Below are 27,899 nucleotides of genomic sequence, written 5' to 3'. Positions count from 1 at the left end.
TGATTTCCCCAAATGCATCCCTCCAAGGAATGTTGTACGTTAGGACAAATCAAAGCAGCCTCTTTATTTTCCAGTGTTTTGCCTCCTTCCTGTTTGACTGCTGCTAAAGGACTCAAGCGGAGGGAATTGAGTCCCTAGGACTCAAACTAGGGAATTTAGAAGGTGAATGGTCTGTATTATTTTGTACAGCCAAATGTGAAAGCTTGGGTGGTATGTATTCTTGAAAGCTTTTTAATATGTAAATATTTGAGGCATGGCATTTTCAGAGTGACTGTCAGGAGGAGGTAGTGTTTAGTGAACACGTGTCGCTTTCATAAGTAACCTACTTTATACAGCAGAAGGAGCTGTGATTTGAGTTCAAAACACTAGTATGATTCCCTGTTCTGTCTTCTCCACTACTCTTTTTTAAAGACATTACTCAAATTTAGTTTGGGCAGGATAGTACTAGGACAAGGGATTAGAATAACCCAATTAATTAAAGAACTATTTAATTGGAAACTAATAGCTAGGGTATTTGACATAACAGATATTACTGGCAGTTGTTTCTGTTATTAAATTGAGCAGAGCTGTGCTTAGAAAAATCTGCAAATTAAAAATTGTGAATATACAGATCACTTCTTCAGCACTTTCGTCTATTTCAGTTCTGTAACTTCTTAAAAGCTCAGATTGATTTTTGTTTGCTACTATTTTGAATAGTGTTTTAGAGTAATTGTCACTGTATTCAACTAGGATTAAAATCTACTATCTCTAAAGAAAATAATTGAAACTGTTATTAATATTTATTCCTCCCAAATAAGGTTCTCATTCACATGCAGTGGGTGTTTTTTTGCATGCAAGTCATTTGATTTTTATTTTTTGTAGTCCAGAGTTGTACTTAGTAGAATACCATGTAGGCACACTTGTCTGTTTTGCTGTATAAAATCAGTAGCTAATTTTGATGAACTTTTAGAAAGAAATTGGGCTGTAAACTGGACCTCCTGACAATAGAACAACAGGGAAGGGTGTGGGAGCACAGTCTAGTTTATAGTTTGTATAATTTCAAAATGCCCATATGAATTATTCCCATTCAGATGGTCATATTTTAGGGAAAGTGCTGCTGATAATTATTAATGTGCTGTAATATCTGAAGCAAAAAAAATTATTCTCAGGCATAAAATATTAATAACAGAAGTTGAAGATTTCATACCAATTCTCCTGAAGAACAAATGCTTTCAGGGCATGTTATAACCAGTACTTGATATTTGAAAGTCCTACTGAATGACACTGCAGTATTTTTTTTCCCCTTGCAGCTAAGAATGTGTTATTGTGTTAAAGACAGATTGGAAAATAAATCTTGTCAATCTATGCTATAAAAAAATATTTGTAATCTGCTCTCTATCTTTTCTATTCAGTGGAGTTTGCTGTATTTTTCTAGCTAGCATTAAGGTTCATAAATAAGTTTACCTTTGACTACTGGCTTTCTGAGTTTGACCCAAAAAGGTAATGTAGCTTTCTGTGGTAAATTAATTCAGTTATTGTCAGTATAAATGCCTAAAGCATCAGTTGCCACCTAAGAAATAAAAGTTGAAGGAAGTAAAGGATGCACAAACAGTGCTGACAGTCAAGTAGCAATCCTTGATTCTTGCAAGATACTATTACATAAATATGGTGTCATTGCTTAGCAGAGAGCTCATTGTTAGACATGTAACCTACCCTTGCCCAGAATAGCATTAACCTACAGCAGGGGGTGAAAGAAAAAGGCTTTTTTTTTCTGTCAAATTCAGCAGATCCTCCAGTCCCTCTGTGCAAGCAACGATCTGTTGAAATGCAAGATTTCAGACTGCGAGTCTCACTGCAAACCACCTGGGAGCCGTTCTTTGCTGTTTGTGACTAATACACAGGAGCTGACCCATGCATACAGTGACCACTGCAACATTAGTAAGACAAAAATAACACTGAGTTATTTCCAAGTGTATAAAACCAAGCACTTCCAGACAGTTGGGCCCTTCTGCCCTGAAGTCACCCTGGTGTGCAGCTCTCTGACCAGTCCTGGGGGCAGTTTCTCCATGAGACAGGGGCCAACTTGCAGCTTTCCAGCTATGCTGTGCACATGGATTTTTCCACTACTTTCAGTGGTTCTTCAAAAATGCTACTTGTACAAAGCAAAGAGAAGTCTTAGAGCCTGCATTGGTGGCAGTTTTCTAGCCTCTCTCAAGTGAATAATGTTTTAAGACTGCTTAAAAAAATAAATCCTGTTGTCTTAATTTTGTAACAGGTACACGTTACAACTGTAACATTGTACAGTCCTGATTTTAGCAGTGGCTTTGGGGGAATAACCTGTTACATGGTCTGACATGCACTGATTTTCTTCCAGTGCAGGATTGAGGAAATGTACGTTACACGTTGTAATTTGAGTTGGAGTACAAAGTTCGTGAGTCTTTCGATCTTGACACTATATCAGCTGTAGCTGTCAGAGTGCAAACCTGCTAGACAGATTATTCTGTTTGCCCTGAATCTTATCTAAACAGAGTCTTTTCTAAGCTTCAAAGATTGATAAGTTTCCACACCACAATCACTCCCTCTGGGCACTTTCTGCCTTCCCCCAAGCCTTTTCCTCTTTTCAACATAAACCTATGTGGAAGAAGCATGCAGTGAAATTCGTAGTATCTGACAGTGCTGCTCAATCTGAATATTGCAGATTTCCAGACATGGAAAAAATCCTTCCACTTGCTCCACATCTGCGTCTGTTGAAATTGCTTTTCTTAAGATCTTGATGATCCCTGTGATGTGTTTTAAAGCATCATATGTAGACTTTATTGTGGGGAGGATGGGTTTTACCCCCTAAAACCGCTGTGATACTGATGCAGAAGAAATACCATGATACAACCCAGGAGTACAAGGCTATTCATTCAGCCTTTTGAAGGTGTGGTCGGTATTTTGGAGGTAGTGGGGCCGTCACTGTTTTCCTATAGCAGCTCCTGCTCCTGTCAGCCAGGTACATCTTACTGGGGGGTTGAGGGATGAGTTTTTTGTCTGATGCTGGCTGTGACTTGTACAGGCAATTATCTACACGTGGTATGAAGCTGAGAACAGCCTCACTGTTGTCCAGATGCTGTCAGTGCTTGAGTACAGACTTCTGGTTTCTTGCTCTTGGTTTCTATGCCCTGTGGCCCAGAGTTGCCTTACCTGGCTGGAAACCCAAGCAACTGTTTGCTCTCCGATCTAGTGTGCCAAAAGGAAAGCGTGAAAATCAGAAAGGCAACAAATTCTTCTCTAGCACCCAAGTGAAGAGGAAAGAAATAATCATTTCTATGATTTAAACAATGTTTTGGTTTGTTTTTTAAACTGGGTTTGATTAGAATTTTTAAGGACCTATTGTTTTGTCTGATATGGTTACTGCCTGTTGGCAGGTCTTAAGCTGTTCCAGTGGTTTGTTGGCTGGACAGGGATTGCATGTTGTGTCTGCATTTCAGTGGCACTGCCAGGGGACATCAGGCCTTTTGCCCTTGTCTGTGGACTCTCAGAAATACAATGTAGCTTAACCTTAGCACAATTTGGGGAGAAGTTCCTATAACCTTGCCATACTAATTTTTTTAGTAGGATTGTGACATCTGTGCTGGCAAAAAAAAAAAAAAAACCACCCTACAACAACAAAAAAAAACCCTGCTAAATCATTTGTGGTTTAATCATTGTCACATTACAACCACAAAGTGCCCTAAGTAGCGGCCAAAAAAATCCTGTTAGGCCTTTCCAGAGCACTTTCCGACCAAAGTAGCTAAATAGTACGCAGTAATTCCAAATTACTTTTGTATGCTGCTTCTGCTTTACGTTCTAGAATGGCTTCTAATAAAGCATCAGAAAATAATCCCTTGAATGAAAATAACAGTGAGGTAGCAGCAACTGAGGAACAGGTTGTGGTGTGATACAGCAACTCATTTTTAATTCTACTATTTAGAAAGTTATGCCATGTTCATTAAAAGATAGGTATGTTTTTAATTGCAATTTTCACTAGAAGCATTTCTTTTCTTTCTTTTGGAACAAAAGTCTTCCCCATCAGTAGAACGCTCAAAAAGCGTTCTACTTATGAGCCTTATGAGATCTTTCTGAGTCCTGAAAACATAGTGTTTTATCTGAAATTTGGTGGTTTTGCCAAACAGAAAATCAGAGAGGAAATACTTTCAGGGAAGTAAAACAATACACATTTTATCTTTCCCTTTTCTGACACAGCAATTATCTAAGACTATTGGGTAACATTCAGGTTGATGGGATCAAATTAGAAAAAAAAAAAGTGTAATGAACTTAATGTATGAAGTTTGCCATTTTTAAACACAGTACCTCACGCTTCTGTGAAGCTCTGTTACACAGTTAGTACAGTAATATAGTAGTAGGTACCTGCCTCTGAAAATTAATAGCCTTTATAGTTGATATATTTTTTAATTAATCTATGGTCTGTTACATTTCAGTATTGGACATATGCACCTCTGGTCATTGCTGTGTAGTTCACTTTATAACTCAAGGGATGTCAAATACTTAGGTTGCATGTGGTGCTTTTTGCCCTGGCCTCTTGCCCAAGCGTATGCTACATGGCAGGTAATGAATTGCAGCCTAACGAGCCTTGGTAACTGAGCTTTCCTGGGGAGCCAGCCGTTGGTTCAGTGACCTGTATTACCCAGTATCTCGTTTGGCAGAGAATTAAGAATGGAGCAGACACATCATCAGCAGATTTTCCTGAGTGCAGACTCATTTTGGTACAAGCTTTCAAAGTCCAAGGACCCTCCAATCTAGCTTTCTAAACCCCATCTGTCAGTAAGTATAATTGGTTTATAAAATGGCTTAAAGATGATAATGGAACAAACCTTTTTACACAAAAAACGTGTCTGCAACTATGATAATCTTCTCCAAAGCTTAAAAATAATAATCCTGAATAATAAATCAGTAAAATATCCTAGTGGGTGATTGGTGGTGTGAGGCTAATGCAGATTGGTGTTGCAATACCATCAGCTGTTGCGGTAACACATACAACTGATGTTAGATCCACTTGTGTGGAAGTTCTTTGTGGTTTTTAGTTGTTTTTTAACTTTTTCCATCTTGCTGCAAGAATGTTAATACAGTGTTTGACTTCTGCTGTTTCAGCTTGCAGCAGGTGATAGAGCTCTCTATGCTCTGAGCATGGTTAATCCAAAAAACTGATGAGAAGCGTACTGAAGAAATCCTGTCCATGGCCTTCCTAGCAAAGATAGCCATGATATTTATTTTTTCCTCCTTTCTGTGCTTCTCACAGTTATTGGAAGTTCAGTATTTACATAGGAAAATTAATTTTGTACTTCAGGTATATGTACTAGTTAACTTAAAATACAGTTAGGTACAGACATGCTATAGCCAGTCCCAGAGACAGGTTTGGATAGGCCATTGTATTGTAAAGATTCCAATTGCTAGGTAAATCTAACACTATTTTAAGTTTAAAATAAATCTGAAGAGTTGTATATTAAATCTGTGCATCATGTGAATATACTTTAAGCAAAAAAATGTACTAAGATCTTTATAGAATTAGGACAGCTTCCTTCCTTCAATAGACTCTCCAGTGCTTCTAAGAAGTTCCCGTATTACTGAAAAGCAGTTGTTTCTCTTAATGCTTTTGAGACTATAAAGGTAGTAGGAAATGTTTGAAGAAAAATCGATGTTCAGGTCCTCCTTGCCTGTCAAATCCCCTGTTTAAAAAGCGAGGGGGGGGGAGGGTCTGTTTGCACTTAATTATCAAAGTTTATTCCTAGCGTGATGGGAGTCAGTTCATAGCAAACAAGACAAGGATATCACCATTTTTTAACTGAAGTGCGGTAAGGTCACTCCACTTGGTTCACTATCTCTACTTAGCTCAAAAATGTCCTCACATTTTGTCTTAGAACACTAATAATAGCCTACATATGTATGACTGTTGTAGGTTAAGTGGTTTGGAGGAGAGTGGCCTAATAATGCAAAATCCCACCACGCTCAGAGTAATGATAGAATGAAACACAAAGCCAGGCAGTAAAACAGACAGTGTAGTGCATCTCAACTTTTTGTCTTTCACTAAGAAGCTTTGACCACCAATTTCTATTTACTTGCACAGTGGGATTAGCTGTAGTTAGCAGGGTGCCTCCGGCAGTCTGTTGTCCCTCTGGCCGTGCTGTCCCAGCGCTCTGTCCAGCTCCTGCAGCATGCGTCTCAGAGCCGGAGCTGCAGCGCTTCCCCCAGCTAGCAAAGCTGATGGCAGTGGCTAGAAGATAGACGTATCACTGCCCTTATTCCAACAGAGAGCCCGAAGCTGCAAGATTTCCATCCGGCTTCATAATTTATTTTGCAGTGCAGCTTTTTGTTGTCCTCAGTCTCTAATGAAAAGATAAGAGGGATGAAAACCAAAGCATGGAGAAGACAGAGCTCCAGGGGGAGGGGAAAAGGGCAAATACCCATGTGTTTTCTCTGTGAGGGCAAACAGAAAAAAGTAGAGGGGAGGGGATAAATGGGCTGTTTTGGATTTATTGGTCAGATATTCAGGATTTACAAACACGGTAGTCTTTCCAGTTAGGGAGTAATATCGTTGATCTGCTCTATTAAACTTCTGCAGAAAAATGGATATGTGTTCTTTGTGTTTTCTGTTTTTTTTTTTTTTTTAACTTTATGAACAGTTTAATCCTGTCTCTTTATTAGTTGCATCTCTTCCTGAGCTTGATAAAAGGTCTCTGTATCTCTTTAAGTGGAGTCCGTGGGTTTGGATTGAGACAAATAGCACCAGCACAGCTGTGGAGGGAAGCTTTATTGCGAGCAGCAGACACCTCATCTTCAGTTCTTCTCCCAGGCACCTCATTTCGTGTTTATGCAGAGCATCCGGGACACAGTTGTGCTTTGTCTTACAGCTGCAGAATTGTGACCTTTGTTTACATCAAAAGAGGATGGAGGCTTCAAATAGTTGACCGGGGTCAGATATGATACGTAGCTTTACAGCCGTGGAGACGAAAATAGAAGACTTATAGTAATACTCAGCTAAGAAATCATGGGAGAGTTCTCAAAAAAAAAGTCTGATTTCCCCCAGAAAGAATACTGAAAATTTTTAGAGCAATCTGAGTTTATCACCAAGAGTGGAAGCTGAACTGGGAGGTACATACAAAAATTCTGTATTCCTACAGCTACAGAATAAACAGGAAAACAGCCGTGGTTCAGTGATACTGCCAGTTTGGTATCAGTAACATCTGTGTGGTAGATTGTAGTGGTTTCAATTTGTCATATGGATTGGAATCTATTGTGAGATAGTTGTGAAATAACTTTGGGTGAATGTAAAGAAGTGAAAATTGCAGTACAGTCAATGTCCAAAAAAGATAACATTGAAATGCTTTTAAAATATAATTACATTGATCACAGCAAAGAACAGGTGGTTATAGCTATATTTATACTTACTGAAGGAAAAATCTAAATTTGTTTCTAAGGGGAAAGAAACACAAGACGGCACATTTTGAACTGGAAAACTGCACAAGTTTTGTGGACGAGCATCACTCACTTGAGCGTTGTTGGCTTTTGGGAGAAAACAGGATTTGTACAGTGTGCTGTGCGGCACACCTCGGCCTTGTGGTACTGCTTGGGAAGGTGCTTCTTCAGCTGCCTGCAGACAGCAGGCTGAAGAGGTGATAGCTCAGACATCTGAGGGAGAAAAGGAGCTGGCGTGTTAATTTGCATGCTGAACCAATTCTAGGCAGTGCTGGTGGGAGCTTTAAGGTACATTGCTGGTGGTGTGGACGGCATGCAGTATGCAGCCTTCAGTTTTTTTCTGACCTTAATATCAGAGCCGTGTAAGAGAACTGAATTTTATTGAAACCCTCCCATAGGTTCATTTTATTTCAGTTTTTGAAGCCTCAGTACTTTTAACAGTAAGTGCTAATGTAGTTTTGATATGACATTAAAGTTCACGAGACCCTAAAGCTGTGTGTTTAACTGGATTAAAGCAAATGGAATTTGATGGGGCTTTGGCCTTAAAAATTGCTGGGGTTTTATTTATTTAATCATGCCAAAATTGAACAAGGAAAATATTCTTTTACTGTACCTTAGCCCTAGTTGTCTTGACACTGCAATTGCTCTGTTGATGACTCAAAGCCATGGTGAACTAATTAAGACAGTACTGTGTTACTAACAAAAGAGCTGCTTTCTTCCTCCCTCCTCCCCCCCCAGCAGTTTGTCAAACAAAATTGTATCCTATACCAAAATAATAGAAATCTAATGCATCCTGGCACACTGTCTCTAGTCAACCAACAGTATTTTGTAATGCTGTGTTAGTATGTGTATTAGAGGACTTGTGTTTTATGCAGCCCATTAACACAAGGGAATCATTAATTTCTGGAGAGTGCCTTTGCCAAACGATGTGGGCTTTAAATCTTCCACGTACATAGAAAAGTACTGTCCATCTCAAATGCTGTAAATGGATATAATAATTATTGAAAATAATTGGTATGGTAATGTTTTATGCTGTGTTTTAAATAATTGCATTGTACAGTTCATATTCTTTTGAAAACCTCACTGATACTTATGCATCTGCATAGACATAGATGCAGCATCTTAATTTTTTTCATGTGGAGCTGAATTATAGGATGATGCTGTTCCTCTTGCTTGTAGTTTTCTGTGCTTTGCATGCATTTTAAGATAATTTTGTCTTGTTTAAAGTATTTTTGTGCTAATGTAGTTGCTCTTTCCACCTTTGTTTTTCATATAAACACGTGTTACATCTGCTTTTTGAAAGTTGTCTTTAAAAACTTCTAGCAATAGTTAATTCAGCTGCTTGTTTCTGCTCTCTAAGGGGTCGCCTGGCCTGACATGCACCGTCTGGCTGACAGAGTCCATCTGGAGGAGTTGACAAAAATTGGCATTCTGAAAGGCAATGTAGATGACATGGTGAAGGTTCATCTGGGTGCAATATTTATGCCACACGGACTTGGACATCTACTTGGAATCGATGTGCATGACGTTGGAGGCTACCCAGAGGTTAGTGTTAGTCCATTCTCAACAGCCTCGTAGATTAACCCCTCTGATTCGATCAGCATTTCTCCTAGCTAATGCGTGATTAGTCGGTTACATCTTCTCAGAGGTGGAACAGAGGTGCATTTAAGTGTATCCTTTTGATATTTTGTGTATCCTAGTGATATTTTATGCAGTTCACTTAAGGGGAATTTATTATTTCATTGAAATATATATTGCTTGTAGGGAGAACTCAACTGATGCTGCCCTCTGGGCATTCTTCATCTGCTCAATTTCTATATACATTGTGGTGTACCTCCTAGATTCACCACTGTAACATATGTCACTCAGGCATAGCTATGCCATGACAGAGAGCTACGTAGTGTACCTGAGCCACATGAAACCTGTAGTGAGAGGACTCACTTGCTCTGTTCCAGATGTGAGACAGCTGTGGGAACCCACTGTTGTGACTGGGCTAGTAAATCCTGATGGCTGTGGCATATGGAAACAAGCTGGTTTATATTCCTGTCTTGAACTTTAATCTCTACTGTCCACATGGGCATCGACGTAGATGTGTTGTCCTGGAACGGGAATAGAAGGGAAGTGTCCACAAAGTCTCCCAGTCTTTGCAAATGTGAAAGCATGATCTCTTGTATTTGAGTTTCTGCAGAAATCACAAAGTGATTACCTTTTCCCTTGAATTAACACAGTGGTTTGTGACTGCAGTCTGAAAGCAGAATAGGTAAAATTCTGTACCCAATGATAAGATGCTTGCAATGATACTGAAAAAAAATAAACCCTCTCTAAGGAAATTGAACTTAACATTTGAATACAAAAAGGAAGTTTACAGTAGCTTCAGAAAGATTTCAGAAGGATTTTCTGTGTTACATTTTGGTTACATGAGGCTGACTGTTTAAGGGTTTTCAATAATATATTATGTGAACAGATCAGTGGATTTCTTTCTTTCTTATGTAAGGTAGTTCTCCTACATGAACCAAAAAAAAAAAAAAGTTAAAACTTATTAGGTAAGGTTTAAGCATATTTAGAAGCTTTTTCGTGTTGGATGCATGGGCTGCATAACAGCTGCTCTTGCTGATTTTGCTTTTGCAGAGGGAAGAAACAGGATATAATATTTGAGGGTACTTGTTATTTTTAAACACTACAAGATAATTGTTGTTGACACACAGTACTGTGATGACAATGTATTGGCATCAGCTATTATACTTACATGTAATAAAAATGAAACAAAAATCAAAAGCAACCCTATGCTGATTTTAAGGTTTCTTCACTAGCTAATACAGACAGGATGGATGTTTCCCCTCCTCTCTCTCTCCCAAGTGCATTCTCTCTGTGTGTAAATGGAAGGCATTCAGCAAAGCACAGGGGATGTGGTGACTTGGGAGAATTCATGGACTTTGAAATCCAGGACCCCAGTGTTGCATGCCTCTGCTTAGATCGTTTTCGCTTACGTTGTGAATAACCTTGCTGGATTTGGTGCAGTTGCTGAAACTTGAGCATATGTTCAAGACTTGGTACGTTAGAGAGAACTAAATTTTAGGAAAAAGTGAGAAGAATTAAGAGAATGAAAAGTACCGTGTTGGCTTTTTATTTATATTTTTTTATATAATTTAAGAGACATTTTTTCTGAGAGCATTCTGATCCATCCAGAGTTCTGTAAGAGCAACCTCTTATAGATAAAACTAGATTTAGGGATTCAATTTTCATACAAGTTACACTCTCCACTTTTATATTGAAGGTCTGTAAAAAATACCAGAGCTCTATGCAGATAGAGAATTTTATACTTGCAGATGTTAAATTTGTTTGTGTAGACATGCAACTACATTCTTAAATTAAAAATATTTGCATGGCTAATTCCCTTTCAAAATCTGATCCTAAATAACAAATTTCCTGAATATGGGGGAAGCATATATGTGAACTCATGAACAAATAACTGAAGACCTGTCTTGGCATATAAATGTGCATGTTGATGGCTGTGTGGCATCAGCTTAGTTTGAAAAACAGTGAATTTGGGCTTCTGTAGAAGAGCAGCCCCTTTAAAGTCTCTCTGCAGCATTGATTCCACCTGTGTTAGACCTGTCACATCTCTTCTGACCCAGAGCATGAGATTCCTTGTATTGGGTCATTTGGCTAAGGTGAGGTACCTGAGCGTCAGAGCACCTGATGGTGGAAAACCCACATCAAAAGCCTGTCAGTGGCATGAACTGCGTTAGGTGCTTCTGGGCTTGAGCCTCTAATGGGAGGCACGGTTCCTGCCTGTGGCAGCAGGAAGCCATGGGGCTGCGGCTCCCGGGTGGTACTGGGAGGCTTCGGGGGATGAGGTTTTCCCCAAGCAAATCTAAACGTGAGCAACTGGACTCTTCTCGTGAGTCTGATACGTGTCCGTATTAAATAGGAGAAGGCTTTTTTATCTATGGCTTGTTGTTTCATGAGAAAATGTGTTTTGAAAGAATCAAGTGGACTGTGGAGTGATTTTTGGTGTGTTTTAAACATTTACTACCTAGCAGGATTTTCACAAGGAACTTTATAAAGCTATTTGTGTGTTTATTGTACGCTGAGCCTATGCCATGTATCATGCTCTTTTTTTCTAACTGGTTAAGAAGCAAGTTATTTTATTTTGGCTGAGGGAATTTCTGGGAGTATTACAAAGGATTTTTTAAAAATAAAAACTTTTTCCAAGTGGATATTATTCCATTATTTTTCCTCAAGTGTAAACAGTTACATTTGGAATAATACAATAAGCTTTAATTTCCTAATTTTTACCCGTCACAAAGTTTTGTGTGTTCCAAAAAAACTATTTCCAGACATTGTTAGCTTAGATTAGTTATTCATTAGTAGCCAAAGTTTTTTGGTTTGCTTTTTTTTTTTTTCAGAATTGGCAATAATAGGTTTTCATCTTTTCCAGTAAGCTGCTTTCACATGCAGCACTGAACAAGCACTTTCTTCCTCTTTGACAAACACTAAGAAGTTTGCACGTTTTCTGTAAAGGATACTCTTGAATATTAGAAAATATAACATTTCCCATCCTTTATTGCCGTAATAAAGAGTAATGAGTGTTGGCCAGCTATAAACGTGGCTTAGCTACTCTGTTTAGGACAAGATTTTTAAAAGAACATAACCACTGGTGTTCCCTTTTTAAGCACGCAAGTAAATGTCCTGATTTTCAGAAGTGCTCTGCAGTCAAGAGCTCCTTTGAGAATGCGGCCTCCCGTAGTGCACCACGTTATTCCTACTGGGGAAGCTGAGCGTTGAATACTACTTTGAAAATCTGTCTGCTTCTTTTAAGGGTCTAACTAAAACTTGAGCAGCTCTGAAAATCCAGCCCCAGTGGTACTAATCACTTCAGAAAATCTGGCCCTCAGTCAGAAAGAGCTAGCTTCAAAGGGTGAAAACTCCACTGGGCTTAGCTTCAGCTGTAAAATTTAATCATGGAGGTGGTTTTCCCACACTCTTTCATTTGTTTCTGGGTAAATTCGATATGGGATATAAATGAGGGTTTGTGCCTGTTGCAATTGAGAAAATGTGGTAGGTGATCCCAAATTTTCAGACCCTGAGGTAGATGGGGCTGAAGTTTTCATTTAAATCTAGGTTCTGTGTCTCTAGATGCTTAAGTTGATTCAATTTCATGTTATATTAATTGACTGTAAGGCTCTGAAGAATGCTAAGTACATTTGATGACTTTCTGTAATAATAAGCCAGTTAATTTAAGTTAGGTTAATAACTACTGTGATTTTAACATCTTGTGAATTAAGAGTTTCATTTTGTTTTGTCTTTTAAAATTACAAGATTTACCTTAGTTTAAAGTTTTAATTCAGTTCTCTATTCTCATCTGATCCTTTCATTGCTATTCTGCATCAGCAAATTAAGGTTAGCGGTTTGTTTTGATCCTGGAGTTATCCATGTCCTCCATGACTGTGCGTGCTTGGGGAACATCTCTGCTGTTCAGAGAGGTGTGCAGGCTCCGTCTGGCTCAAACAGAAAGCTTTCTGCCAGGTCCCAGATGACTGTCTGGGGATTTAGGTCGCCAAACATACTAGAGAATGCAGGAATAATCTTGGTCCCTTTCTTGTTCCGGCAAAAATTATTTTCTTTTTGTATCCTAGTTTATGCTGAAGCAGAAGATTTCATTTTTTGTGGTTAGCATTGCAAATGATGCATTAATGTTTTTTTCCTTTAAGAAGCAGAGGATGAGGTGAATTTACCAAGGAGCCTAAAGCTGTTATGTGGAGCCCCAGTGATGCAAATCGCTTCACTTGGTCATAACCTTGCAAAGCCTTGCTGCAGCTTTGTGTACCCAGGACCTGCAAACATGAAACGACCTGCAAACATGAAACAACCTGTATGGTAGGCACTTAAATGAGCAAGGAGAAAAAGGGCCTTTTACCAGTTTTAGCATTTTTTTTTCTTGTAGTCAGTTTTGTATGCCTTGAGAAAAGATACAAGAAATTTGCTTCTTATGCCTCATGGGGTCCCCTTGAATCACTTTCTTTTGATTTTTTGCATTCTTTTATAGCAATAGCAGAGCCGTGTGGTTGGGTGGGCCACTGAGCAGGCAGAGTGCAGGCAAAAACCAAACTGGTGAAGGCTTTCAATTCTGCAGCATTTCCATGCAGAATAGCACTGAAATCCAGAGTGCTTCTTGTCTGTGTTGGGTCAAACACCAGTAAAGTTCCCTGCGGCACTAAAGGTTCTTCTGTGGGATTTGAAACCCCTCCCAGAGTTAGGTTAATAGATCTTCTTACGCTAGCTGTCACATCTTTCACGTGCTCAGAAAAGTTGTGATCAGGTCCCAGCAGCCTTTCCCTGCAGGGACTGATGCTGGAGTGTAGGTGTTCTTGGAAACTTAGGACTTGGGCAAAGGCAGAACAGGAGGGAATGTCCAGGTGCTGTGTCAGTGCAGTGCCTGGTGCAGACCTTGGCCTGTCTCCCCCACAGGATTCCCCTCTTCCTCTGAGAAAGAAAGTGTTGTGGACTTGTTTTTTTTATTGCTTGGATTGGGTTTCATTAATTCTGGTATTTGTTTTTTTTTTTTTGAAGGAGATACTTGCTTATGTTTGTTTTACTTGTTAAAGTTTGTTGCAAAACACTTTGTGTGCTAAGAGAGCTTTTATCTGAATATTTGTTGTCCAAATCTTTCTGAAAGTTTAGCAGAGCCTAACAGAACTTGTGTTTTTGAGCAAGTCACTCTATGTGCAGCAGGAATCTAAAACCAAGATAACACAGTTCAGGCTTCAACTGTATGTAAAAGTAAGGTGTATAAAGTGTCATGGGATACACTTCAGGGGGGTTTTGCTATGCAATTTCCGTTAATATCCAAGTATTCCAAGTATCAAAAGATCCACAAAAGAAAAATGCCTTTCACTTAAGGCTATAACCTATGTATGTTTTGTTTATGTCACAAAAAGACACGTCTGTTACATTTTAAAACACTGCTTGTCCTGGGTCTCATCTTAAAGCAGTGTTGCTGTTGGCTTTTGAAACTTTTTATCCAAATTCTTACGAATTATCTATCTAAATAACCTATCTATCTAAATAGTATTTTCCTCATCTTCCAGATTTATGCTGTAGTTGTCAAGTTAGTGATTTTTACTATTTGCTCTATTACTCTCACTCCTAGGTTTTAAGAAAAAAAAAAAGACAATCTGTACATTGCATTGTTTCCGTTATGATAGCAATGGAGGTTGGTGACATCTGGGGATCAGGCAGTAAAAATGACAGGTGAAGTTCTGGACAGAACCACGTTAAAGCAATGGATCGAAATTCAGCTGTATCTGACTCCGCTGTTTCAGCTGATTCAGCTGTATCTGAGCCGGCAGAGTTACCTCCACTAAGTGACAGGTGATTCTTCCTCGCTCCCTGCAATAGCAGGAAACTTACCAGGCAGTTTAAACCTGATACCACAGTTAATACCTAGGAAAAGAACAAAAATGTTCCAAATAAAAATAGCCAGTTAATATCATTTGCCCTTCATTCCCCCAATATTAACTTTGAGCTGTGTCCCAGAAGCTCCAGCTAGTAATTAGATTCTCGTGCAGAAGTGGAAGCTTTGACTTGCAAATGCCACAAGTGGTACGTGATGCTTGGGGCATGTTCTCGGGTAACCTGCTGCTGATTTCAAAGGCACGACTAGCAGTACCTTCAGGTGACTATAGGCAGCTCAGGCTGCTGGGGAAAAGCGGGACAGACTGAATAAAGTAATCTTCATTAGCAGCACTCAGCTAGAGAAACAAGGGCTGAGAGGGAAGGGACCAGGAGACAAGTGAAATGGAATTCAGGCCTTTTATTTTACTAGCCACATAGGGCTCCATTCTTTTTACAATAAATGAGCTAATTAGATGTTGGGTATACACAGTGGGAGAATGGGGAAGAGGGAAAGAGCTGAGATTTCACTTCAGTGTTAATTTTGTATAATCTCAATACAGCGTTGGTATTCTGTTGAATTAAATATTTGTTTGAACTCAATTTGGTAAAATGGTTAGGACTTCACTGTATCGGATGTGGTCCAAATGGGACAGTCCTATTTGTCAGGCTCAGAGAAGTTCTGTGATGATTTAACTGGAAAAAAGCACCAGAAACTAGTTTTGTGTCGCTCAGTATTTGCTGTTATGAATAGCTTTGGTGATCTCTGCTGTGGCCGTGTTTTGCTGCTATTGCTGGCTTGAGAAAACTTGTGGGTGATGCCAACTAAGCCTTGCAGCCCTGGTTTCTGTGTTTGTGCATCGCCAGCTGGTATATTGGATCTGTAGGAGATGAGCAGCCAGGAGAGACATCACCTATGTGTTTTTCTTTTGACCTGATCTAAAGACAGACCCAAGATCAGTCTCACCCAAGGGGTCCAAGAGCTCTTTGTGCTTCCCATCATTGTGCCTGGTAGCTGGTGGCTGTGGGACAAGATCCATCCTGATGCGCATTGCAGTTCTTCCATAGAAGAAGCAACATGTACCACCATTAACCACTGAGCTGCTTAAAAGCAGGTAGCTATTCATCCTTACATTGAGGTATTCTGGGGATATTGCAACTTCTAGTCTTCCGTAACTACTTTCCTGAGCATTAGGCATATCTGCATACTTCCTAATTCCCTCCTTATTCCAAAAATAGATCTATATTTTATATTACTCTCCACTTAACTTAATTTGAACTTTTATTTTGCTTACATAGTAATGAAATCAGTTTACATAATAATTCTCTTGTTCCCTTGACAGTCCTTATTGCCTAGACATGCTGTTTTTTGTTACCTTACATGAACCATTAATTGGAATCTGATGTTCTTGGCAGGAGTACAGTCACAAATGACAGTGTCATACATCTGTGCTTACTGTGGGAGTGTCTCAATTTTAAAATGTGAGCAGAACCTCCAAATAAAATCAGTCTTAGAAAATGGTTTTGGATATAGTTTTTTGTTTCAGTATACAGGAAAATAAACAGTTCTTTGAAAAGTAATATTCCCAAAATATCACTAGGAGTCTCTTTTTGGATGCCTAGGTGTTAATATTTTCTAGATTATTCTCTATTCTTTTTTTTGTACCATCTTACGCTTTACAATTGTACGTACAGCACTGAGTGTGACAGGGTCCTGATCCATGGCCAGGCCTCCAGGATATAACAATAATAGAAACAGATATTCACAACTGCTGCGCCGGCATTCAGACTTTTACTCTTCATTTCATCTAACTCCAAAACAACATCGTGGTTATTGTTGAAAACAAGGCATTAGCTGTCTAGTTGCAAAATACGTGGAAGCTTCCTCCTTACACAGAAGGAAATCTGTTAACGGCAGAGGATTCATACCAGCGGAGCGAGGTTTCCCCAGCAGGCTTTGCTCCCAACAGGGTTTGATGTGATGATGGGACATGGCAGTGTCCTTCTTTCAGACCTCTCACCTTCCGTTTGGGGAGGGAGCTGTCTCAGTCGTTAGAAGAGTCCTCAGTTGTCCTGGTTCTGTAAACCACCAAAGCAGAGCTGGTGGACATGGTACCTACCGAGATAGTCACAAGTGCCTGATATGTCACTGGGGATGCTGAGGCCATAGCTTTATGTATGTTAATCCAGTGCTGCTCTCAAAAGAAGGAATTTTGTCATCCCCCACACATGATCATCTTCCCTGCCGTGCTCTTGCCCTTCCTCAGCACAACTTTTCCTTCAGCTTCACGTGAGACAGACTGGGTATGCATGGCCACATACAGGTGACAGCCAGAAACCCGCTTCTCCTCTTCCATTTCACGCATCTCTTAGTGAACACCTTGCCAGACTCTACTGAAGGGGCAGGTAGGGCTTCCCTGCCACATGCCCACCCACTGGTGTCCTGCTTTCTGTCCTTGATAAGCTGAGCAGTTACCCTTTCTCCAAAGGCCCATAAAAGATGCTTTCGTGGAAGAAATGCAGCTGCTGCCATTTACCCAGTGGCTTCAGTACCCACAAAATCCAAGGATATGAAGATGAAACCAGGAGCTAACACAATGTGGAGTTGCTAGGATTGAGGGAATATCAGAAAGCTTGCAAATTTCTTCTGCTTCTGTAGGAGCAGGACTGGGGGCTGCTCCCTTTGTTGGTGACTGTCCAGGGAGCTTCCACCTCCGAGGGCATCCACTTGTGTGTCCCTGGCTCTTGCTTGTTGGCTGTAAGCGTGTTGTTAGCTTCCTGGAGGGAATGCTAAAAGCAGAATCAGACTGCAGACTGTCCAGACAAATCATCTGAGTGTTGCTTTAGCACTTGTATGGAGAGACCTGAGGTGGGCATCCAGGCTCGATCATCACACCTGGTGTTAAATCTCCTTTGCTTTAAGAAAAGGCAAAAAATGCACACGCAATGCCAGCGCTGCCTTCAGAGGATGTTTGCCATTGTTTTTCTCACTGTGCATTCATCTTTCTAGCATCTGTCTTGGATTGACTGCCTTAGAAAAGGCATTTACAAACAGAATTGAAGGGAAGTACACTTAAAAGCCAAATATGGGTTGTTTGTTGTAAAGCAGCCGATAGATAGTTGGCAACACACCAAAAGGTCCAGACACTAATCTAATTGTTTACAGCTCATGGAAAGATTAATCCACAAGATTGGATGCCCTCATTTCCTTTACGCATTACAATGAATGTGTGAGATGCCAAACCCCATGGGGCAGCAACAAAAAAGAAAAATGGCTCCATTTCTGCACAGTTATTGTTTCAAGTTTAGAAATATATTGATTTTCTTTGATTTTTGATAAGAATTTAAATGCAAAGTGCTGTGCTTTAATATCAGACTATTTGTGTTTCCTGGCCTCAGTACATCAAAATCGTGCTTTCTGATTTTAATGTAACATGGAAAGCGTGGATTGAATGTTTGGAATGGAAGGTATCAATTATACAGTGAAAACGGTCAGAGTATGTTTGCTGCATCCCATTGGCCTGGCTTACAAGGGCACCAAGAGCTGCATATGTTCAGCATTTCTGAAAAATGGGCACATGCGGATGCCCAAGCTGGTTAGCTCTGAAAACCTTGGCTACTGTAAGATGTCATGCATTGGGACAGAATAGCTCTGCAAAGGAAAAAAAAGAAAACCCATTATTGCTTGGGTGACCGGTGAGAACAAAACAAACAGTGCTGAGTGGCTACTGCAGGTTCTGCTCCTGTGAGACAGGCTTTCTCTGAACTGAAAGTGGAGCTCAAGAGCAAACAGTGCTGTGGGGTTAGACACACTTTGAAGAGGGAGCGATTCAGTGAGATTAAAACATGGCTAATATGCAGGGTATGCCCCTGCCTACCCCCGGCTTCATGGCACTTCTTCCAGAGGCGTGGAAGAAATGCAGGAGTGCAGCCTTGCCAGGACGCGCAGCCCTGGCTGCCAGGAGCAGAGGGTAGCATCCCGGCAACGTGCTTCCCCTTCCAGAAGGGAATGTTTCATCCAACTGGTACCAGTTACAGTGCTGGTGCTTTTGAAAAGAGTCAGCCTGCTACCGACAGGAAAACTGTGATGACTTTGGCCATGAGAAGGCCTTGGGAAAGTGACCTGGAGACCAGATAAATAAAGCCTTTGTCTTGCAAACCCACTAACCTTTGACTGGCTAGTTTGGAAAAGTTTTCATGAGTGAAGTTCAACGTGTGTACATGTTTGTAAGCTGGCAGGCCTGTGATCTGTTTGCTGGTCATCACAATATTTGTTGATGAAATTTTGCTACAGTTGCAAAGAATTTTCAAAAAACTAGTGGGATCAAGATATATTTATTCAGATGTTGCAATACCTGGCACATTTGGGGGAAGAAAATTAATATCCTGAACTAGTCTTTGTAGTGTTTCTAATTCCTTGACTAAGCACGTCCTCATATATCATTTTACTTTACCAGCTTTTGAGAAGAAGAGAATATTTTGCTAGTCAGAACTTGTTTTGACATGGTGCTGACTGATATTATTAAAAACTATGTTGCCTGAAAGTCTGAATCTGACAAAAGTTTAGTTTTAAATGGGCTGCTTTTATGAGGTCATGTGTAGACTCATTGCTCATGAATCAAGATCATAAATGTATACGCTTAATAACATACAGTGAGAATAAACATTTGCATATCCTTGGAGAAATTGTTCTCTGTTGCATAGTTCGGCTATTTCAGCCATGATGTGGAGGGTGCATTTCAAGATTTTCATGTTGCTTAAGATATTATACATTTGAAGAGAAGGTACCGAAAGAAATAGTGCAAGAAATTATTTATTCTCCAGAAACAGTGCATCTCCCAAGGTAGAGTGTGACAGTACCGAGCACATCCTAAAGCCAGAACTTCTGCAGCCTAAAAAATAGTTTGGCTATTGAGTTGAAACCTGGTAATCACTGTGCCTGAAAGCTAAATGAGAGAATGATGAGAGAAAATTGTATAGCACAATTTCAGTCCTCTAATTCCCAATTATTTTACGTGTTTTGGATGTCTTATGGAATGGTCAGCATAGGATGGTCTTGATAAGAGGTTTGTCACAGATGGTGTTTCTGTCCATCAGAACTGGTGTTTTTTCCCCAGGGAGTGGACCGCATTGACCTGCCAGGGCTCCGAAGCCTGCGCACTGCCCGGAACCTGGAGCAGGGCATGGTGCTGACCATCGAACCAGGCATCTACTTCATCGACCACCTCTTGGACCAAGCTCTCCGCGATCCTGCGCAGTCCTGTTTCATCAACAATGATGTCCTGCAGCGTTTCAGGGGATTTGGTGGGGTGAGTAATTTTTGGCTGGATGGCTTTCTGAAACCCTTTTTCTGTTCCTTTCCTATATACTTGAGAAGTTTTAATGTCTTTTATGGGGGTCTGTTCCTGAAACAGTACCTCAGGACATTTTGCCCTGCAGACAAACTGGTCTTTTCTTGTTATTTTTAAATGTAGTTTTATACTTGTGATATCTAATTAACAAGAGACCTGTATTTTTCCATTGATTGAAATACCTTCTGTCAACACTGTACAGTTACGTGCCAGGTAGGAGTTCTGTCCAATCCAAGACGTGTATATGTTATGAAATAAGAGACTGAGATTCACATTCCAGAGTTACAGCAGCAGCAGTCGGGTGCTCCGTCCCCAGGCAGGAGAGTCTTACGCTGTTCAAGTCAGGCATTAGAGAAAAACAGCAATAATTACTCTTACTGCATTATTGCCAGAATGGCCTGAAACTGATTAATGTAAAACCTTCCCCTGTTTTCCTGAGGAATGGCCAATGGTTTTCATGAGCTCTCGTGCTTAAGGTATCACATTGCAGGGCTTATGTAGTAGCATGTGTGTAGAAAAGGTTGGCTGACTGAGGAGGTAGCAGTGGTCCGAATGATCGTTTCCACTCAGAGAGCTGCTGTGTAAATAGAAGGGCCTTGTTTCTCCATGCTCTCCAGGGCATTTCCCATTCAAAACCACCACCCTAGCAGAATGTGTAGCAGTTGCAGTGGCTTCCAGTAGGTTTTCATTTTAGCAGAGCGAGCATTTGAAGGGTGCCGCATTGTTCTCTGGGCTTCCGTATTCATGCACAGAGAAGATAAAGCAGGCAGCTGTAGTGCCCCATCCTTCTCTTGGCTTTTCTGCTAAGTCTCAACACAGCTAACAATCGCTGGCAACGGCGGTGATTTTCTGGTATGAGAAGTCACTCATTAGGAATTGTCTGTTGCTGCCATCAACTAATTTATCACTGTACGCCAGCCATGAGAGGGTAATTACTGTAACGCTCTTGGTCTGAGCTGGCTTTGAACCACCAACCCAGACCAAAAAGTTGTGTGCGCCATTACCAGCTGTGTGAGTCACTCGGGCTCCTGGGCAGCCGCCTCTGGAAGCTCGCTATCCGGTGTGAGCAATCTTATCAAGAGATGTGGGACTTTACCCTCTCTGCTATTTAATTCACTGCTGAGGTTTGAGACGTTACCTGTCTCTGTGTTGTTTCTTTATCAAGACTTGCCAGCCAGCCAGCTGAGATACAGATGAATGAAAGGCAGTTAACTCCGTGTTTTCTAATTTTGAACATGTTATATGTGGTACCATGCGCTGAAACATATTCTAAAGGAACACTGTAGTGCACTTATGTAGCTTAACACCGCAATGAAAACAGTTTTAACTATTTTCATTTTTCTTGCAAACACACTGTGGGAGGTTTTGGGCAGTTGAATTGATTCCTGGTGAGCTTTCTTTGGAAGCGTTCAGTGAAGCCCACATTTTTCCATGGTTTGCTGTGAATGCCCACTCCAGCTCTGCTGGCTTGAGGCATGCACATGGCTCACCTGCTGTGTGTGTTTGCATGCAACAGGAATGGCAGCACAGCATCTCTACCTTGGTATGACTTGCTGAATCAGTCACTTCTGTTCCAGAGATTCCAAATGAAGTCTAACTTTCTCCCCTGTTTTTTGCTTAGCTTCCTGTAATGATGACTTGTAAGGAGAGCTAGCCAACAAACTTTGCAAAAAGGGGGAGCTGCCCAAAAACGATTGAGCAAAAATCTAAATCTCCGATCCCCCTGTGAACAATACATTTTACTTAGAGAAAAAAAAATAATACACACACACCCTGAGCCAGATGTTGTCACTTGATTTTGTCCAGGAGAAGAATGGAAATAAAATCTCAGACAGAAATGCATCTGAATATTTCTGAATTCTGCACAAAAGCTGAACTGTAATGCAATCAAAATGCAATTTGTGTTGTTCAGAGTGCTTAGTTATCTGCATGCTGGTTCATTTTAGCTTTTCCAGAATGAATGAGTATTTGTCTCAAACGTATGTCAGAAAACTTTCTCTCTACATGATTTAAAGATCTTATGAAGCCCAGTGTTGTTACTGATGTGTAGTCATATGTAGTCATAGTAGTATGGGGATTAGTACTGATGGCAGTTCTAGCCAAGGAGCTCACTACAGTCATGTCCAATGTTTCTTTAAGTTTGAAAGAAAAATACGTACTGAAAAAGGAAATAACTAGCCTATTTTCCTCTACAGAGTTCAGCACTAATTAAAGTATTCTTAATTTGGTATGGTTTAATTCACTTCAAAAATGAACTTATATTAACCAAAGTAACACCACTGTAATTCTGAGTAAGATGATCTACACAGGGATTTGTGGAGTTTAATGAATTCACCTTGAATTCATGTCTTTTTTGGTTTTGGATAATTTTCTTGAATGTGACAAGTCTCTGCACTGAGAACAGAAGCCCTCTTGCTGTGCCAGAAACACTGTAGCCATTTACTGTAATTCATGCTGCCTAGTGTTAGCTGTAAGGAGATTATAAAAGCTTCAGAGCAAGGAAGAATGGAGAAAATGAGAGTTTTTCCTTCTGTAACTGTGAATATCTGCTGGTACCCACCGTCGGTGCTGGTGCAGCAGCACAACTGCACACATTCAGACCAGGTGCAAGGCAGCCCAGCCTTTCTGCCTACGTGTAACGCAAACACACCCGGGCTGTATGGCTGTAACTGCTGTTCGGAAACCTTGTAATTTGGCCCCTTCCCAAACAAGAGCTGTTCTTTATCAAATATGGATCCCTCTGGAGCGAGGCAAGAGGTTTTGCTGAGGGAGCTGCTTCTGAGAGCGCACGTTGCTCTGTCTGAAGCCCTAAACTCGTACTTGACAGACGTGAAGTCCAGTTTCGGGTCCACTACGAGCTTCCTCTGCCAATTTTGGGAAGTCACTCGGTCACATGTACTTTAGTTCTCAGTCTGTGAAATGAAGGCCCAGTTTACGGAGGTCATAAACGCTGTGGGGCAAGGGCTGCCGTCAGGCGGTGGCGCAGCACCTGTCCCAGGGCACCTCTGCTCTCCCCAGGCTCTGTGAGCGCTGCTCTGTTGCATAAACAGAGAGGTGCAAGTAGAGCACATAGAGGTATGTATACATGGTTGTATGTTTTGCTCAGGAAAAGCATTTGGTTCCTGAGAGAAGGGGAAATACCAACTCCAAATGCTGCCCTTTAGGGTTTGACATTTCCATTCTTCATAAGCTGATTTCTGATTCATGCAGTTCATATGATGTTTTCTCAAAGACGCAGTAAAACCATTCAGTCTTTTTTTGGCCTTAAGTATTCAGTCTCTGTTCAGGCTATATTTTTCCCTAAGATTTGTAGAACCAGCACTGCACTTAATATGTGAAAACTGTATGTAACTTAGAGAAAATGCTCCATCACAGCTAAACGATGAATATATTACTTCCTTTCATTTGCAGATTTTTCTCGCTTTAAAGTTAAATAGAGTTACAATACCTAGCTCTTGAAGATCTGCAAAAATTATTATATTTTTTGAAACAATAGGACTTCCCTATTCAGGAAGGAATGTTAAACCAGATAAAAAGCAGAAAATACTTCTCTGTTTTGCATCTCTGAAAAGATATTTAATTGCTTCTACCTTTAGCTCACAAAGCCATGCAGTTGTCTTTATCATTATTTCTATTTTGCATAAGGCTGAGCTCTGTTCCTGGGCTTGTGGCAAATGTGTGTTGTGGAATGAAGTAGCTTACTATGCAATAAACATTATAATACTCATCTGCTTTTTAACATTTCACATTATGCAACAGTAATAATGCTACTCAACATATTTTGGAAAAGTTTTCACAGAAAAGCAGTTGTCTTCATGAAAGATTATAGCTTTCTGTAAAGTTTTGAGAAGTGATAGTCGTAGGCAGCCCAAAATCAGTGACTAGTTGCTTACAAACCTTCTTTACCCTTTTCTCTTAAGTTGTCTAATTAATGTAATTAGGTTAAACTAAGAGCAGTTGCTATTAACCTGTATTTAGCTTATAGTTTATTGCTTCTTTTTGAGGCTTGATGAAGGGAATGTGTGCCTCAACCTTCTTTGTCCAGCCATATCAGTTGATCTAATAAAATGCATGGCCTCACCCTGCAAATCTCGATCCTCTTTTATGAAATCTTTATATGTAGACCTTTAAAATAAATTGTGCCTGACACGAGGACTTGCTTTTGAGTAAGAGAAGGGAGACTGGCAGCAGGGGATAAGAAAGAGTCCCTGCACAGCAGACTGTTAGCCTCTGAAGGAGACATCCTTGTGTTACCTCTTCATATAATGTTGGAACAGGAGAGTGCCAGATGTTTCCCCAGTCCTGCACCATACCCACCTCTCCCTAACTTTGACATAGGGGTGAACCTATTTTCTAATCAATCCTTGTATATCCCCATGAAGTATGGAAGCTGAACTCTGTGACAAGTTTGCATACAAGTTTGCTGTATTAAAATTATTGGTGAGTCGATGGCTCAGTCCCCTTGTCTACACGCATCTGCCTCTGCAGGAAACAAGCTATAAAAGCAGATGCATGGCTTCTTCAGTTGGCCAGAAACACGTGTGCTAATTTACTTTGTGTGGCAGCACATGTGGCACATGTCCTGTAATCCTTTCCCAGGCAGGTCTCCTGCTCTAGGATCTTGTAGTGATAGTATTGCTGATTTCCACAGCCATAAACAAATGCTCAATAGATTAAAAAAATGGAGACGTGTCACCAGTGGTCTTTTTTCATCACATCTGGGATCTGTCATCGTGCAGATCTGGACTATTTAATTGGCCAAAATTGTTTCTTGACTCTCAGAAGCCTTTTATATATATCATCATCCAAAAGAAATGAATGAGTGCTACAACCCCCTTCGCTTGGAAGATAACACAAGAGGCTCTGGGGAGCATGACTGTATTAGTTAGTCAGGACAAAGTGCGAGGCTGTATATATAGCTGACAGCAGCATGGTGTTTAACTCCTGTGCTGTCCTTGGCTGTGCCCGCACAGCCTTGCTTTGGGACAGGCTTAGGTTCATTGAATCAAGCCACATGATGGTCTGTTGATGGCGTTAGGCAGTTGTGCAATCAAATGTATCTAAATAGATCATGCCACTACCCATGATAAGAAAAAGGCGTTTTAGGATCCTGGCGTTCCTTTGCAGGAGTGCTTCCTGAAACATGCCATCTCATGCTGAAAAAGCAAAGTCCCTCCTGGGGTGTTTGCAGGGAGCCCCTGAGAGCCGCTGCTGCAGTGATGGCCCTGCACCTCCCTTTGCTGTTCCTTTAAGCCGCGTTTGATTCCAAACCACGTTGTAGCCCTGAAACGAGCAGCACTGCGGAACAAAGAGCCTGCAAACAGGGACAGCTCTAAGAGCAAGTTTCATAACAACTGTCCCCCACTGGGAAAGGCAGTCCCAAGTTAGTAAGCCTTGCCAGCCAGATCCAGCATCTTTTGTCCATTTGGACAGAAGACAAGACCAAGTGCCGGGCTCTCCTGGAGGGAAGGTTTTGCAGGTCCTCTGAAGCTGCTTCTTGCTGCTGCTGAGTTTAAGCTCATTGTGAAGCACTGATGATGTGAACAGAAAAGCAAATGCAAAAAAAAATTCCCCTCTTGAGAACCTGTGTTCTTCTGCACTTGTGTTCTTTTTAGGTAAAGGGATCGTATGCACCAAGAGTGGGAAGTATTTCTTCTCTGTTATGGCAAGTGCACACTTCAGGTTAGATTCATCAAGGCAGAGGGATGGTTGGATCCTGGAGAAGGAGCTGGAGCTTCCCTAGGAGTGCTAGATGAGGCGCTAGTGGAGCGGCACGTTCATGCCTCCAGCTGCATCCTGTTGACCCGCTGAGCAGCTGGTGGAGAGCAGCAGGAGACACAGGGCTGGCTCTGCTGCCTTACACAGCAATCCACAGCAGCCTCCTAACAATCCTCCTCCTATATGACCAGTTGCTGTGTGTGGCACTCCAAACTTGTGGGTCTCCCCTGTCCTCTTCTGTTTGGTAACTCCCAGTTTTCAGACATAGATGGCTCCAGCACCCCCCTGTGCTTTGCTTGTTCAGGGTCTTTTGCTTTCCACCTCTGCCAGAACCTCCTTTTCTGTAGTCCTAAGCCAGCCCCCATCTCTTCGTCCCTTTATCCTCTTACAGAATTGCCCATTTCCAGGCTCCAACCGTTCCAGACTTTACCTCTGCATCCATTGTTTGTCAGTCCTGTCTGGCCTCACTGTATCTCGCTTTCCATGGCTCCTTTCCTCACTCTAGCTCCATTTTCCAGCTCATTCCCCATCCTGATTTTCTCTTGAGGCATATATAGGATGCAGTATTGACAGATTGCCCCGTGTGCTCTTCCCCATGTTAGGCTGCCTTCATCTGCTCTGCTTTCAAGGCTGTCTGTCCTCTCAAGGAGTGCCCAAGTTCTGGTGAAAGCATGAGATGCTGAACTGGAAAATAAGATTTATTTTTCTTTTTTTGCTAATCTTACTTGCTAAGCAGATGAATTGTGACTGAAATGTCTCTGTAGCAGATTCATTGGTGACTTTTAGCTCAAAGAGGTGAAACTCTGTTCAGCTGGAGGTGCTTGGGAAGGGGCTGTCCCACAGGCAGTTCTAGCTGTGGCCAGCCTTGCCTCGGATGAGTTACTTTGGCGCTTATATTTTTACTTTCTGCATCAAAGCTGTGCCCAGAGCCATTTTCACTGGCGAAATGGGGTGTTTGGGCTTTTACCACATCACCAGACAGACCTACCGCACGGATTCTAGCACTTCTGCACACTGACTGGATATACCAGCAGGTTTCTGGCAGGGCCTGGAGCACCCAGCCCCAGCAACGTGCTGCTATCAGAGGCAGCAGGATGGATGCTGGGGGCTGAATCCTTGGCTTATTTTTCACTCAGCTGGCAAAATTTGAAGCAATGAATCAAGAAAACAACCCTGGTAAAATCTGTTGAAGTGCACAGACTTGTTCATTGTGTTGCTGATTTCCCCTTCTGCAGCCTGGTGTGGGCCTTTCAGACTCACCGAGTGGAGAGGGACTTGCAGCTTTCAAATTTACAGCTGTCCAAATCAAAAGTGTGAACTCAGTGGAGTTTGTTTATTTAATTCTGCTTTATAATACACTTAACTTGATACCAACTAAAAGAAATAATCTGGCAAAGACATCATTAAACAGTTTAATAAGGGCTGGATGACTCATTTTGTTTGAACAAATGGATTATTTTGCAATCAGAAGTACAAATGTTAACCAGCTTTATTTTTAGTTGAAAATGTCAAGAGGTCAGAAACAATTAAAGCAACTGTAAGGTGGGAGTCCCCAGAGTTTGTGTTCTCTTGGATTTACACCTTACTAAAATTGCTTTTATTGCAGCTTAGCGACTTAGTAACATTTTTCTGATAAGATAACGGGAAATGACTATGTAGGCATATTTACTGGTAAGGAGAGATTAGAGACAAACAGAAATGGTACATACTTTTCATTTTAACAGAACAAGAGCTGGAAAACTGAGAGGACCTGTTTTTTCCTTGCGTGATTTAAAGTGCAATCATTGTATTTTAAAAGGAATGTCTGACCTGCTTAGGATTTTCTCATCGGCTCCAAATTCAATGTTTTGAGTATCAGCTACAAGCTATTTGATGTCGCCGTTCCTCCTTTGAAAGTTGGTTGTATTTAGAGAGAAGGGAACGTGATTTTTAAGTGCAAAGTAGTTAACTGCAGCTCAGCAACAGAACTGCTTCAAGAACAAGTACTTCAGATGTTAGCAG

General features: G+C 40.9%; 1 protein-coding gene across 3 annotated transcripts in view; it reads left to right on the top strand.

Annotated features, from left to right (window-relative positions):
* The window catches only part of PEPD (peptidase D), a 134,451-nt gene that overhangs the window by 105,402 nt on the left and 1,150 nt on the right, over positions 1-27,899 (top strand). For 2 of the 3 annotated variants that reach the window (XM_083794720.1, XM_083794719.1), the window contains exons 13-14: positions 8,795-8,979; positions 19,947-20,138. In XM_083794720.1, the coding sequence (XP_083650846.1) occupies positions 8,795-8,979; positions 19,947-20,138 (377 nt within the window). Of the gene's footprint in view, positions 1-8,794; positions 8,980-19,946; positions 20,468-27,899 lie in introns of all 3 variants that reach the window. The other variant, XR_014571120.1, reaches the window with a different exon arrangement.

The sequence above is a fragment of the Anser anser genome (assembly GCF_964211835.1).
Source record: "Anser anser genome assembly, chromosome: 11".
In the NCBI taxonomy this organism is placed as follows: domain Eukaryota; kingdom Metazoa; phylum Chordata; class Aves; order Anseriformes; family Anatidae; genus Anser; species Anser anser.
Note: the sequence above shows the minus strand (reverse complement) of the source record. Positions and strands in the feature narration are given on the sequence as shown.